The sequence below is a fragment of the Cicer arietinum genome, chromosome 3, assembly GCF_000331145.2.
Source record: "Cicer arietinum cultivar CDC Frontier isolate Library 1 chromosome 3, Cicar.CDCFrontier_v2.0, whole genome shotgun sequence".
NCBI lineage: Eukaryota > Viridiplantae > Streptophyta > Magnoliopsida > Fabales > Fabaceae > Cicer > Cicer arietinum.
Window position 1 is genome coordinate 22,552,895 of NC_021162.2, and position 15,101 is coordinate 22,567,995.

At 30.6% G+C, this 15,101-nt stretch overlaps 1 protein-coding gene across 1 annotated transcript in view; it reads left to right on the top strand.

The window, feature by feature from the left end:
* Window positions 1-3,093, top strand: part of LOC101496756 (uncharacterized) — a 9,446-nt gene extending 6,353 nt beyond the window's left edge. The window contains exons 9-12 of the mRNA XM_012712157.3: window positions 3-1,455; window positions 1,534-1,606; window positions 2,251-2,399; window positions 2,480-3,093. Coding sequence (XP_012567611.1) covers window positions 3-1,455; window positions 1,534-1,606; window positions 2,251-2,399; window positions 2,480-2,814 — 2,010 coding nt within the window. The 3' untranslated portion in view covers window positions 2,815-3,093. The remainder of the gene's footprint in view (window positions 1-2; window positions 1,456-1,533; window positions 1,607-2,250; window positions 2,400-2,479) is intronic.
* Window positions 3,094-15,101: the final 12,008 nt, after the last annotated feature.

Genomic DNA, 15,101 nt, shown 5'->3' on the forward strand with positions numbered 1-15,101 from the left:
AGTTGCTTCTTGAACAGTTAATGCATCAACAAATCTCTGATCCCAATTTTGGACATTCAAAACATGATCCTTCTAGGGAAAACTTGTTAGATCAGGTACAGTTGAGGAGATATCTGCACGACTTGCAGCAAAATTCACATTCTTTCGGACACCTTGATCCATCAATAGAGCAGTTTATTCAAGCAAATATGGGCCTCAATGCTGCCCAGGGAAGGCAAGCTGATTTGTCAGAGCTCTTGCTGCAAGCAAGGCAAGGAAATATATTGCCATCAGAACAACAGCTTCGTTTTCAGCAAGAACAGTTGCAAGCACAGCAGTTATCTTTGGCTCTTAGACAGCAGTTAGGGTTGGATGGAGAAAGGCATTTTGGTAGGTCGTGGCCTATTAATGAAACTGGACAGTTAGTAAGAAATCCATCAAACCACCAACTGGGTCATTCAGCTGGATTTAATGTTTCAGAAATTCACAAACAGCAGCAGAGGCTTGTGGCACAAGAGGAGCAATTAAATTATCTGGGAAGGAATCATCTTGAGCAGAACCAGAGGGGGTTCTATGATCCTAGTTCTATGATGTTCGAGAGGTCTTCACCTGTTTCTGTTCAAGGCAGGGAATTACTAGAACGTCGTCGCTATATGCACCCAACCGATCAATTGGGTGCTTTGTCATCTCACCACCTACAATCATCTGATGATCTTTTCAGCCACCATTCCCTCTCTGGCAACAATGGGCATGTGGATAATAGTTGGATTGATCCACGGGTGCAGCTACAACATCTTGAAGCTATGAGGCAGAGAAGAGAGTTGGGGGATAATATTACAACGGCAGATCTAAACATATCTGCATCTGCTGGAGGTCATGAAGAGAGTTCAGGACGAGGTTTTGTGGACCTTCTTCATCAAAAACTGGGTCTTCAATCTGCACAATCATCAACTGTTGATAAGTGGCATCCTCTTTCGTCAAGAAGTCATGATAAATCTTGGCATGTACCTGAGGCAAGCACAATGATTCATCCTTTTGAGCTTCCTCCAGATCAGCAAGCCCATCGTCTGAATGATCCATTTTTAGAAAGGGCTCAAAGTGCAAATTCCAGTTCCCTAATGCATGATCATTTAAACAACATACATATGAATGAGCAGTACAACAATCTAGGGAATATTGAAAGAGTGCCTCTTCGGTCTAGATCTGGTTCATTACTTGAAGAGCAATCTCTGTTATCTATGAATAAGGATAATTTGCATCCCAATTATAGAATTCCTTTTCAGATTGGTAAATCATCTATTGAAAAAGACTCACTTGAGTTGGAGACAAATAAAGGACAAAGAAATGAGTTTATGGGCACAGTGAGCAAGTTTGTTCCTGGGATGTCAGACTTGTCAGAACAAGTTGAAAGCACTATGCCTTCCATGGAAATGCCTGCTATTGCCCATAGTAGACATAGCTCACTAAGCAGTGCTGGTAATATTCCATAACTCCTATCCTTCATTACTTTATGCTTCTATATAATGATGGGATATAATGAATGAGGTTCTGCAGGTGGTGACGGTGGCTCTTTCGGTCGTGAGATGGGTTTGAATAATTCACGTGGAGATGAGGTTTCTAGTGACAGGTAACATTTTTTGGCACATTTTTCTTTTTCAACTATCTAGGATATGTTATATGGTCTTCCTTTTTCTAGAAAATGCTTGGAATTTATCTCTTTGGATGATGTTTTAGAGTTGCATTAGACTTGTCAGTCAAAATTCTATATGATGCATTTTATCTACTTATTTTGTTGCTTATTTGGTTTTTTATATTCTTATTGCTCTTTTAGCAATAGCCTTTGCATTAGTTTGCAGTTTAGATGGTCAATGGATAGGCATTTTTTGGTGCAGTCATTAGCTTTTAATTTTGGGAACCTTTTGCACTTTTTGTTGTTGAAGAGAATCTTCTGCACTGCCCACAACTAAATCTCCTCTATTCATAGCTGATGCAGTATGGACTTTAAGGAATAACATTATTCACTTTTTGAATGCTTTTCAGAAGAATTTCATTAAAAACATCAACCAAATTATTTAAAAACTAATGTAACTAACACCTCTACCAAATAGGCAAAATTGGGTAGGAGCTGCATTTTTACATAGACCTAGCAGAAGAATCACTTACACCGTTTGAAGCATTTGATCTGATGATATAAACTGACTAGTTATAAATATAAAACTAAAAGGAGTATTAACCTTGGTGTTTGTTTGATTGTTTGCCTCTTATTGACAGGATACCCCCTTCAACAAAAGGGTTTGATAATGCATTTCATAAGCGCCCTCATGTATCTCGTGTTTTGTCCTCCCCAGACGTCCAGTCAGACCAACCATCTGTACCTCATGCCAATCAGAACCATTTATTAAACCTTACATCCACTGAAGGTATGTTTTTTTTAATTGCCTACTCTACCCGTTTCTGTAATCTTAGCAGTTGGTGAACCATAAAATTGATGTAATGGTAGGGAGGCGAGAACCGTCTGGAAATTTGTCAACTACCAGCGTGATGGATGCACAAGCTTCTGGTAAAAAAGAAGCTCGGTTTAGATCTTCATCCTTCAGTGAAGGTGCTGTGTCAGAGGCATCATTTATTGACATGCTTAAAAAGCCTGTTCTTCCTGAAGTGGACACCCATCCAACCATTGGAGCTGGGGCAGAGTCTGCTGATGGTGGTCAAGCAGGGCGAGGTGGTGGCAAAAAGAAGGGCAAGAAAGGGAAGCAAATAGATCCTTCTCTTCTTGGTTTCAAGGTCTCCAGCAATCGGATCATGATGGGTGAGATACAACGTCCTGAAGATTAATTTTTGATGCTTGTGTAGATTGTCTGTATAATTTTTTACAATTCTTTTTTTACTTCATATTTTTTTGGGGTAAGGGATCATTGGTGTATAGTTCACTAGAGCATAGCCATAATGTTTCAATACAACAGTTTTTATTTTCAAATGATAGGTATAGTGCTTTTATTGAAATCCCTTGACTAGTGTGTACAGTCACTGATGAGTGTATGTATATACGAGGAAGCTATGCGTTTTAACGTTTTTTGTTGGTTAAAATGGATATGAAGAGGATTAAATTATTCATCATACTTAGTGGATTGTTTAGGGTTGAATAATTTTGTTTTGGTTGAGTAGACTTTTGGTACTCGGAAATAGATGAGTATTTTCTTGCTGAGTATAATTTATGGTAAAATATAGGTTTAATTAGTCTTTTGGTCCCTTATATTTTTTTTATTTCATTTTTGTCATTTAATTAATTTTTGTTTTGTTTTGGTTCAAGTTTAATTAAAAAAAGAAGTTAAAAGTTTGTTTATTAGTATGAATGTCACTTTAAGTGTAATGACTAAATTGAACGAGTCACCCATAAGCACTCATATCTACATAGCACTTATAGGATAAGCCATTCCTGAAATTGAGACTTGTCCACGTCGCTGAAATTGCTAGAACCAATGATACTGTCACTGTGAAAAGGCATTCCTTTAGAAGATCATGAAAGTGAGCTTTCGAAAAGGCATCCAAGAACAAGTCTGAAACTCTAATTTTGAGTTTTAAATGAGTGACTCATACAATGGAATCAGCACACTAAAAGTGATACTCAAATAAACAAAATATATTTTTCAACCAAACAGGCATAGCTAAGTATATTTTTCTCTGAGAAATCAGCAAACGGCTGGTGCATGTGTAAGTAAGAAAAAGTTAGCGTGTTTGGTGGTCAAAGTAGGTAGTGTTTAAATTCAAATTAATATAAGAACTGTAAACTAAATCAATTTTTATTAATGTTTTGGGATATTTTATGAAAAATGCATCGATCAAATATCAGTTTTTTTTTGAGAACGGGCCAAACTAAATTCAAGATCATGTGTAATATGATTTTGGTTCTTTATTTTTTATCTAATGTTTTTTGAATCTTTTATTTTTTTATTCATTTTAGTCTTTTATTGTTTTTAGTGGTGTATTTTAGTCATTTTAATTATAATTTTTTTAAACAATTGTATAATTATTGTCATGAACAATAGAGATCAAATCATAGATCAGTTGTATAGTTAAATGTATAATCTTATTAGAGATCATGTGAAAATATAATAAACTCTGATAAATATAATTCATTTCAAAGAATTTATATATATTTCATGTAAGTTTGTAATTCTTATTTTTTTTTCTCTATTGGTATGAAACTAATTAATTATTTGTTACTCTTTTTAATGCTTATAAGTTCAATATGTTTTATTTATTAGTGATTTTTATTTTAATGTTTCAGACGTAACTGATATTTGTTAAAATTGAATAATTTAGATTTAAATGTATTTTTAATTCATTTAAAATGAAAAATTTAAAGTTAGTGAAGTGAGTAGATCAATAGTTGAATAATTAATAACTTATATTTTAATAATTAATAAAGTATTTAAAATAGTTAATGACATAAATTTATGTGTCACAAAAAAATCTTTCAACTATTAAAAAATTGAAAAAAATTAAAATTGTTCAAAGTATTTATAAATTTGAGGAATAATTTATACAATTTAATATCTATATTTTTGTCCAAATGACTTGATCAAATAACATTTTTATAAACTTTATTCCATAACATCCATATGTAATGTATTCTAATGGGTTATATACCTTGCAATGTTGAGTAACAATTGAAACTAGTAGTTTCCATTATTTGAATCTTAAGAAGCAACCACAAGAAGTTTCTCTATATAAATCTTGCTCCTCGAATGTCTTCTCCATCACAAACTACTTAGGCAAATGCGACCCAAGTTATCACTTATCAACCTCCACAACAAGGATACATACCAACATCGGTGTTTGCACTAGTTACTCCAATGGTTAAGTTAATCGACATTGAAAAGGTGAAATCGATCTATGTTAGTTCGATAAAAATAAAAGAAAATGAATATGTTCTACAAAACTCAAAACTCAATTTGTCTAACCAATATAAGTAAAGTGACACTCTAACTGTAAAGGCATATACTTTTAACTGAGGTAATTAAAACTGAATCAGATCGATCAAATGTAGGCTGAAAACTGTTGAAACAAAAAATTGGAAGAGGAGCCACAAAAAGGTGGAAAACTGGAAAAATTGAACAAAATCAACGATTCAGGGGGTTTAGCGAGTTTGACCACGTCTTGATTTTACACAAAAAGAAGTCATCGTTTAAGTCTAAGACGAAGGAGAATAACTTATTTGTTGTCTTAAAAAAAACTTGGTTGTATTGCTTTTAGATGATAAGTAGATGAAGACAAATGTATTGTGGTTGATAATTCAATCAACAACTTTAAAATGGAAGCGACTGAAAAAAATGGAGGAGAGCTAGGTTTTTTTTTTGTTTTTTTTCCGTAATTGGTTTGAGGGAGATGAGTTTCATAATAATCCAATATCTAAACAAATAACTCGATCCAATTGTGGACAAATATGAAAAATAACGTTTTACCGAGACTATTGCGATAAAAATAAGAATCACTTTTCTCTCTTTTTGGTGGTTGAATCCTTTCAATAATACTAAAAAACAACCCATAGAATGAATACATATCATTGAAATTATAAAAGAAACACTTAAACAATCCTACATGCATGCAAGTTGTTGTGTTTAAAGATCACATTAATTAAATATACCATATATCAAATTATATAATTTTATTTTGAAATACAAAAATTGTGATTATATATATTTATTTAATTTTTATAGAATTTATTTTTTTCGTCAACAATGTATGTATCTTATGTTAAATCAAGTCATATAATATAAATTTCAATATTTAAATCATTTTTCTAAATATATTTAGAACATTATAAACATTCTTCCATCAAGATTTAAAATTGAGTAAATATGAATAAAAATAACTTTTTTTGAGTAAATAATAAATTCAATTTAAATTTATTTATTGCTCTGGCATTGCCCGGGTTATACATATAACAACATTATATATTTTATTACTATACAAAATTATCTGACAAAAAAATATATTGATTAATTAAACATAACATATAATAAAAAAATGTATAGATCCAATTATAAAAGATGTATAAACCTCTGAGTGTGAGTGTGAGTGTGAGAGTGTATACGTGTCACAATTTTTCTAAATATTGCATTCGACCTCATTTTTAAATAGCATTAGAGGTTGAGTAAGCTAAAAAAGAAGTTGTACTAATGATATTTTGGGAGGGGAGATAGGTATAGTGTTAGTCTTTTTTTGGAAATTGATGTTTACTAAGAGGCAATTAATAATGATTCAATAATTTTGGAGATTGATAAGTGTAAGAAGCATTTAAAAATTATTTAATTAGTTGGTGTAAGGAGAGCTCGACCAATTACTCATTATAAATTGATCAAATCTTTTTCTATTTGTTACATCTAAAGTGGAAAATATATGTTTAAAATTCTCAAGTTTGTTTATGTGATGATCTTCTTTCTTTCCTTATTTTTTGTTGCAACTAATGCTTACGGTAAGCCATTTTTTCGTCCTTTAAAATTTTATACTTTACTTCGTACACAATCTCCTATTCTCGCTTTTAATTAGTAAAATTATTATATTTTGTTTATTCTGTTTTATCAATACAGATAATCTTCCTCGATGTAAATTTTCATCCGATTGTCCAACGAATTGATGTCCAATTTATTCACATCCGATTGTCCAACGAATTGATGTCCAATTTATTCACATCCGAATTGTATCAATAAGTATTGTTGGTGTACAACAAATAAATCATAGAGTGAACAAACTTCATGCAAGGAAGAATGAGATTTTTTCACTTGCAAAAGATATAAGAAATATCGTTTATGATAAAGTATTCCATGAATTGTAATTTAATTATTGTGTTGACACGCAATAATTGGAATTATGGCTTTGTACTCTATGATAATGGAAAATAAAAAATATTATATAGATTATCTTCCTCTCTCTTGATATTCTAAAAAAAAAAACAATTTTTGATATTTTAGTTATGTTAGTGTGTAAGTTTTTTTTTAATTATTTTTATTCTTAAAATGAAAATTTTCTTTTGATTGGTTTTTGAAAAAATCATTTTTAATAAAAGAAGGATAAATTCAAAATCTTCATTCGTAATTACTGAATATTAAACTCACTTTTTATTTATTTATTTATTTATTTATTTATTTATTTATTTATTATCTATAACAAACAGATACATAATCACTTAGGTATCACCATGACCTCCAATTCAAATATCAAGAATCTCACATTTTCTTTCCAACCCCACACCACTTATATTAGACTATCTTTAATAGTTAAGTTGAAGAATAATCATTTAGTTACTTTACATATCGTGGTATATGTTTCAAGTTATTTTACATATTGTCGTATGAATATGTATTGGAAATGTTTCATATGTTGGTTGGTATATATATGAATTGCATTTGTATATATGAGTCTTGAGTTGGTTGATATTTTGTAAAATTATTAGTGCAATTATTTGTTTGTAATTTATGGTTTTGAGAATGAAAGTCAATCGTCTCTAAATTTCGTGAATAATTAGATGTATAAGAAGGTTTAAATGGTAAACCTTGATTGTTCATATTCAAAGAGATGTTTAAATGATAATTTTTATGCAAGTATTTTACTAAAGTGAAAAATTGACATTCTAAGCCTATATTTGAAAAGAAATTTTGAAAGTTGTATTTAACCAATGCATATTCTTACTTAAAACTAGTACATTTTTTTTTTAGTATATTTCAAATTAGAGTTTAGGTGTCACCCATATCCTTGATTTAGGCTCCCACGTTGATCATATATATATATATATATATATATATATATATATATATATATATTTTGTTTTAACAATTCTTCATTATTTTTTTGTTATTCATTATGGAAAAGAAAAAGAAATCACTATAAAATAATAATACTGTTGGACCATGACAAGTTGTTTGTAATAATAGTTCACTAATGAGATGACAACATATTCATGCATAAACTGAGAAATGAAAATTTGGATTAGATGCAGTTTAACTAGACACAATCTCAATCATTCGATAAAGATCAAACAGTCTAGATTTAAATATAAATTTTAATTTTTTGGATTAAATAAATTTTTAGTCTTATATAATTTTAAAATTTCATTTTCAGTCTTTATAAAAAATCACATTTTATAGTCCATAACAAATTATTTTGCATGCAATTTTAGTCTTTTTTTCAAACGAAGTATGTTTAATAGTCATTCAACTTTTAAAATTTTGAATTATTAGCATGTTTATAAAATGATAAAAAGTTTCATCTATAAGATTTTAAAAAGAAATTACCCTGGGACTAATAAAACATGAATTGTTTAAATGCCATAAGCTTAAGATAAAAGTAATGAAAATATGGACTAAGAAATCAAATTTTGAAAAGATTTTTTGTGGAAAAACTTTAAACATGTTTGAAAAAAAATCATTCAAAAATATATGTTGACGTTCAATTAAAGAATAATTTTTAGGGACTAAAAATGACTAAAAATGAAATTGTAAAAATTAACTATGATTAGAAAAATTATTTAAACTTTATTTTTAAAACAAATACTCTAACTTTTAAATTGAAGTTGTCTAATCTTGATCGTATGAACGAGATAGTGTGACTGCACACAACCTAAGTTCAAAACCTAAACATGTTATAGGTTAAGTTTTTTTAAGTTTACCTACCACTAGTTGTTCTTAAACACTCAGAAAGTTAGATGAAAGTACATACATTCCAAAAGAAAGTTTATTGAAACATTATTTCGAAATACAAACGTAAAAATTACGGTTTTTTTGTTAATAAATAAAAAGATTATTTTCATGAAACGCTATACTTAAAGCTTCAAACAATAACTCTGTTTATTTATTTGAATATGATACATACATCATATAAGTAATTTATCTAAACCTAAGACTCTTGGCCTTTGACAAACAAAGTAAACATCTTAGCTGGTTTAAACCTTGGATGCTTGTGGAGTACACTTCTAATAAGACTAACATCAATAAAAAGTATCTCATAGCACACTGATGTTTCAATAACACAATAAAAAGAAGTTTGAATTGTGTTATGGTTTGTGATAGCGTTTCAGCAAGTGTACTGAATCATTGTAAGTAATAATTAAAACGGAAATACCGAGTATCGAACTCAAGGATTGTATTTTACTATTAAATTAGATTTAATTACTAAAATTGAATAAAAAGTTCCTAAATTGATTGAAATAATATTTAAAATTAACAACAGTAATAAAATTGATCCTTTATAATAGGAAAAATGTCAAGGATAACTTTCACTTCGAATCCAATCTTGATGTCTAATTTGATCCTAGTTACTGCATTCTTTTATTGAATTATTAACGAATTCTCTTTATTATTGTTGCCCTAATGTCTTAGTGACAAAACCTTTAATTCCAAAATAACCCCTAATTTCTTAGAGGATTTAAGATTAGAATTAAGTCTTACCGTACAATAATTCTCTGGTTAAACTATTGCCTTTACAACTAATTTAATTGGTTTCATGATCTGCATCTATCCCTAGACTACAAATTTATAAATTTCTCATCTCAAACATTCGTAAAATCCACTTCCGTTTCAAAATACGAATCATAGAATATTTTAATGTTGATCAAACAATAAAAAACATTAAGCACATATATAAGAAAAATAATTCAATAAACACATTCATATAACTAGAAATCAAATAAAAAAAAAAAATAAGGGTTTCATCTTATTACACTCATCCCTAACAAATAAGGTTTATGATGACTCTTCATCATATGCATATTTTTCATTGTTTTTAGTCTTATTTATATTTTATTCATTAGTTAATTTAAGGAATTATTTGATATATTTTGTTGATTTTAGTTCTTTGATTTAATGAAATGTTTATATTCTTTTTCTTATTTCTTGGAGTTGTAGACGTCCAATTGGAGTCAAACCAAGTGCAAATGAAAGCTAAGATTCATAGCTACAACATTCATGAAGACACCTGAGCCAACTTCGGACTAAAAAGAGGAGCAAAATGCAGACTACGTCAAACTGAAGAAGTTGTGCGCCTGAAGCACAATAGCCGCGCCTGAGATGCATTTTCAGCATTTTGCCACTATGGGACGCGCTTGAAGTGCAAAGCATGCGCGACGCGCATCAACATTCATTAAAATGTATTTTTTTCTTCATTTTCTAGGGATCTTATTGACTATTGGGAAGTTGGGAGACTTGTGCCCTAACATAGAAACTGAAAGACGACAGTTTCTAACACCACTGAAGCAGTTTTATCAAGAATCATTCATGAATATTTCTTGTAATTCTTCTCTAATCTCTATCTTTTCTATCTGTGTCATGAGTAACTAAACCCTATTTGTTAGAGATGAGTATAACAAGATGAAATCCTTATTTTTCTGATTTGATTACTAGTTATATGAATGGGTTTATTGAATTATTTTTCTAATCTCCGTGCTTAATGCTTTTTATTGCTTGATCAATATTAAAATTTTCTACAATTTGTATTTTGAAACGTAAGTGGACTTTACGAATATTTGAGATGATAAATTCATGAATTTGTAGTATAGGGATAGATGTAAGTCATGAAACCAATTAAATTAGTTGCAGAGGCAATATATTAAAAAGAGAATTCCTGTACGGTAATGCTTAATTCTAATCTTAAATCCACTAAAGAATTAGAGGTTACTTTGGAATTAAAGATTCTGCCACTAAGACATTAGGGCAAGAATAATAAAGAGAATTCGACAATAATTCAATAAAGGAATTCAATAACTAGGATAAAATTAGACACCAAGGTTGGATTCAAAGTGAAACTCATCCCTAACATTTTTCTTATTATAAAAGATCAATTTTATTACTGTTGTTAATTTTAAATATTATTTCAATCAATTTGAGAACTTTTTGTTCAATATTAGTAATTAAATATAATTCAATAGTAAAACTCAATTCTTGAGTTCGACACTCGACACTACCGTTTTATTATTACTTGCAACGATTTAGTACACTTGCTGAAACGTTACCAAGTTTTTGGCGCTATTGCCGGAGATTGCCATATCACTATTGAATTTAATTTATTTACTTAATTGACATTTTTTGCTCTGCAATAAAATTTTTGCTTTTATTTTATTTTTAATTTTGAAATTTTTTTTTCTTTTATTTTCTATTTTTATTTGTTGAGCCTGCTAATGTCATGTGCTAGTTTGTCTCTTCTTTGTTTGAGATAACTATTCGCTGTAGAGCATGAAAGATTATAATAATGATAATCTACTACAATTATATGAAGAGTGTGATACTAGGCGTGCATCTGGTATATGTCGCATGATTGAGGGACAAATCTTGAGAGATACATTTTTAAAATATTATCCTTAGATCCCTCAGATGCAGCCTCTTAGGTGTGACTTTTACGTAGAAGGACATATGAATTGAACTTGTTTTGATGACTTTGTCAAACAAATAGAATATGAAGATTTTTTGGCCAAATATGCAGAAAACGACGAGTGCTATATTAAAAAGATCAATTGGAAACAAATTATACCTCCTAAAATTCTATCCAAAGAATCAAATGACAAAGACTTTCACATTACGGATGTTTTGGTTGAATTCATGAATAATAACATGATTTCAATTGAAAGATTTGAAAGTCAATGTGAGAGGTTATTTGAGCAAGTGGTTAAGTTTGAGAAGATAAAGGAGAAGTTGAAGATTGAAGATAATTTCATTGTTGTGGTAGAAGAAGATAAGCAAGAGGAAAAGACGAACGAGAAAAAGAAAAAAAAAGATTGATAAAGTTTGAGATTCAATCTTTACCTTGTTCATCATTGCCCAATTGAGAAGGACATGGAAGCAATATCTTTTATTTCTCAAGTTCATAGAATTTCTACCAAACAAAAAGAAGAAGAAGGATGATGTGTTCTTCCTTTCATATATGCCACCTTGACAATAGTTGAGGCGTCAAACTAATGACTTTAAAGACGCGCTTTGTGGGAGGCAACCCATAGGTAGAGGTAACTTTTATTTTTGAAATCTTATTTTTGTTAATTGAATTTGTTTCTTTCTAATTGTGTGTAAATGTGCACTATGATGAAGAATTTTTAACAACTTGAAGCTAGTCTTTAACTATTAGTTTCATATTTTGAAATTTAAGCTCTATTTCTTTGCTCATATCATTGCTCAATTCAATGAGTTTCACTAATGCATGCATTGTTGATTACTCCTTGGTTGTCGAAGTCTCACTTGCCATTTAAAAAACAAAACTAAATAAATTTTGTAGTGGCATGTTTGACATCATTTAGATAGTTCATACTCTTTCTTACTATCCTAGTTGTGAGCTTTTAAGCCTAAACACTTTAGTTCTTTGTTGTGTGATTATCCAGACATGTGTTATCCCTTCAGAACTTGCACTAATTCTGACTTGCATCACTTGTAATTTATACGTACATTGAGACAATTTTGTTTGGTCGTTTGAGCATTTCTAACTACCCTATGAAAATTTTATCCTTTGCTAGCCCTTTTTAGCCTTGCCCTTTTATTTCGGTTACTAGTCACATTACAAGCCAAAAACCTGACTTTATTTAAATCATCTTACTTGAAGTTAGGTAGAAAAAAAATTATTGTCTTGATAAAGTTCTAAGTTTGGGGTTGCTCATGGGATATAAACCTTTTAAATTTGGGGTGGTGATTCTCACAAAAAGAAAAAAAAAAGATACAATATGAATCCCAAATTTGAAGTATTTACAAACTCAATCTACAGAAAATAGAAATAGAATCAATTTGAAGAATTTACAAACTCAATATGAACAAGATACAATATGAATCCCAAATTTTAACTATAAATAGACACTCAAGGCTGAAGGAGAAGATCATCGAAAAGAAGAAAAGAAGAACTCAAGCTTAAAGTTCTCAATTCATCTTAGAGTTCAAAGAGAGAAACACTTGTTTAAGTTAGAAATATTATTATCAGCTTTGTTAGAAGCAACTACTCAAGGTTCAATCTTTTGTATCCAACCCGATATTGGTTTTGTTCCTTTTTCAATCTGGGGTTGTCAGGTTGTTAGGAGAAGACTTGACTTGTAGGGTCAAGGTGGTTAGTTCCTCAAAAGTCCGGGGTTGTAAAACTGTTTGGAAAGACTTGGCTTGTAGGGTCAAGGTGGTTAGTTCCTCAAAAGTCTGAGGTTGTCAGGCTGTTTGGGAAGACTGACTTGGAGGGTTAGGTGCTTTGTAATTCAAGGTAATTGAATTAGTGGATTAAAGCCTTCTGAATGAAGGGACTGAATGCAACCAAGTAAGTGGTGAAACAAGATAAAACTATGCGTCAAATTATTTATGCATCAGTTGTTTGCTGCTTCTGAATCCGATTACTTCTTATCTAAGTAATTCATAAAAATCAACCAACCTTCATCAAATTAGCAAAAAGTTATCAACTTTAGCTAACACAATTCAACCCCCTTTCTCGTGTTTTCACCTTCAATTGACATCATAGTTTGGTCTTAAGATTGAGCACTTTATAGTGTTTGAGAAAAGATCAAAGGGTTCAATATGTATGGATTTAGTGAAGAAGCTGCTGGAGGAAATATCAACAGACCACCTCTGCTTGATGGAGAACATTTTGAGTATTGGAAAGACAGGCTGAGAAGTTTCTATATTTCACAAGATGTTGAACTTTGGGACTTGGTGGAAAATGGTTATATTGCTCCGAAGAATATTGATGGTGTTGAAATTCTAAGATAGGAGATGAATGCTGATCAGAAGAAGATGTGCAAGATGCATCATAAGTCTAGAACATTCAAGATAACTACAATCACCTTCAAGGAGTTTGACAAGTGCACTAACAAGGAGACAACAAATAGTATTTATGATAGTATGATTTTGACCTATGAAGCAAACAAGCAAGTTCAAGAAGAAAAGGCCAACCTCCTAGTCAAAAAGTATGAGTTGTTCAAGATGGAAGAAGACGAAGACATTGAAACAATGTTTTCCAGATTCCAAACTCTGGTCTCAGGATTAAAGGTACTTGAGAATAGTTATACTATTGCTGATCATGTGAAGAAAATTCTATCGAGTTTGACAAGCAAGTGGAGACCTAAGATCACTGTCATTCAGGAAGCAAAGGATTTGAATACTCTAAAGTTGGAAGAATTAATCAGCTATCTCAGATCACATGAAATTGAGCTTGAAGAAGATGAGCCCAAGAAGAAGAACAAGACTCTGGCCTTGAAATCTAAGCAGAAGAAGGTTTTAAAGGTAACGTCAGAATCAAAGTATATTGATTCAGATGATCAGAATCTGAACTTAGAGGAAGAGGAGATTGCTTTCATATCCAGAAAAATTTGAAAGATGCTACACAATAGAAAAAAGAAATTTCCCCAAAGATATTCCAAGCAATCCAACAAAGAGAATGGTGATAAATATGACAAGAAAAACATCATCTGCTATGGATGCAATGAACCTGAACATATCAAGTCTGAATGTTCAAATATGGAGAAAGGGAAACATCAAAGGAAAGATTCTAGACCCAAGAAGAAGAGTTTGATGGCTACATGGGATGATTCTGAGGAATCCTCTGACGATGAACAAGCAGATTTGGCTATGATGGCTCATAACAACTCTGCCTCTGGATCTAACCCAGATTCTGACTCACGAAGTGAATCAGTAGATGAAGAAATTGAGGTATTTTCTAAATTTACTCGATCTGATTTGATTACTGCTATAAATGATTTTTTAAATATTAATCATAAACAATCTTTAAAATAGAAAACACTTAGGAAAAAAAAATACAAATCTAATTGAAAAAATTAATGTTTTAAAGAATCAAAGTACTGAATTTAAAACAGAAAATACAAATCTGAAACTGATATTACTGAACTTAAGACAGATAATGCAACTCTGAAAACTGATATTATTGATTTTAAAACAAAAAATGCAAATATGAAAATTGATATTGTTGAACTTAAGGCTGAAAATCTAACTATGAAAAGTAACTATAGTTCAACATCAATTGAAAATACCACATGTAACTCTGATAAGCATGGAGAAGTATTTAAATAATTTCTTGGTAATGGTATGGAAAAAAGCAAATATGCTTCTATGATTTATGGAGTTAGTGTTGGTTGGTACGACCTCGTAATAATCGGAATGTAT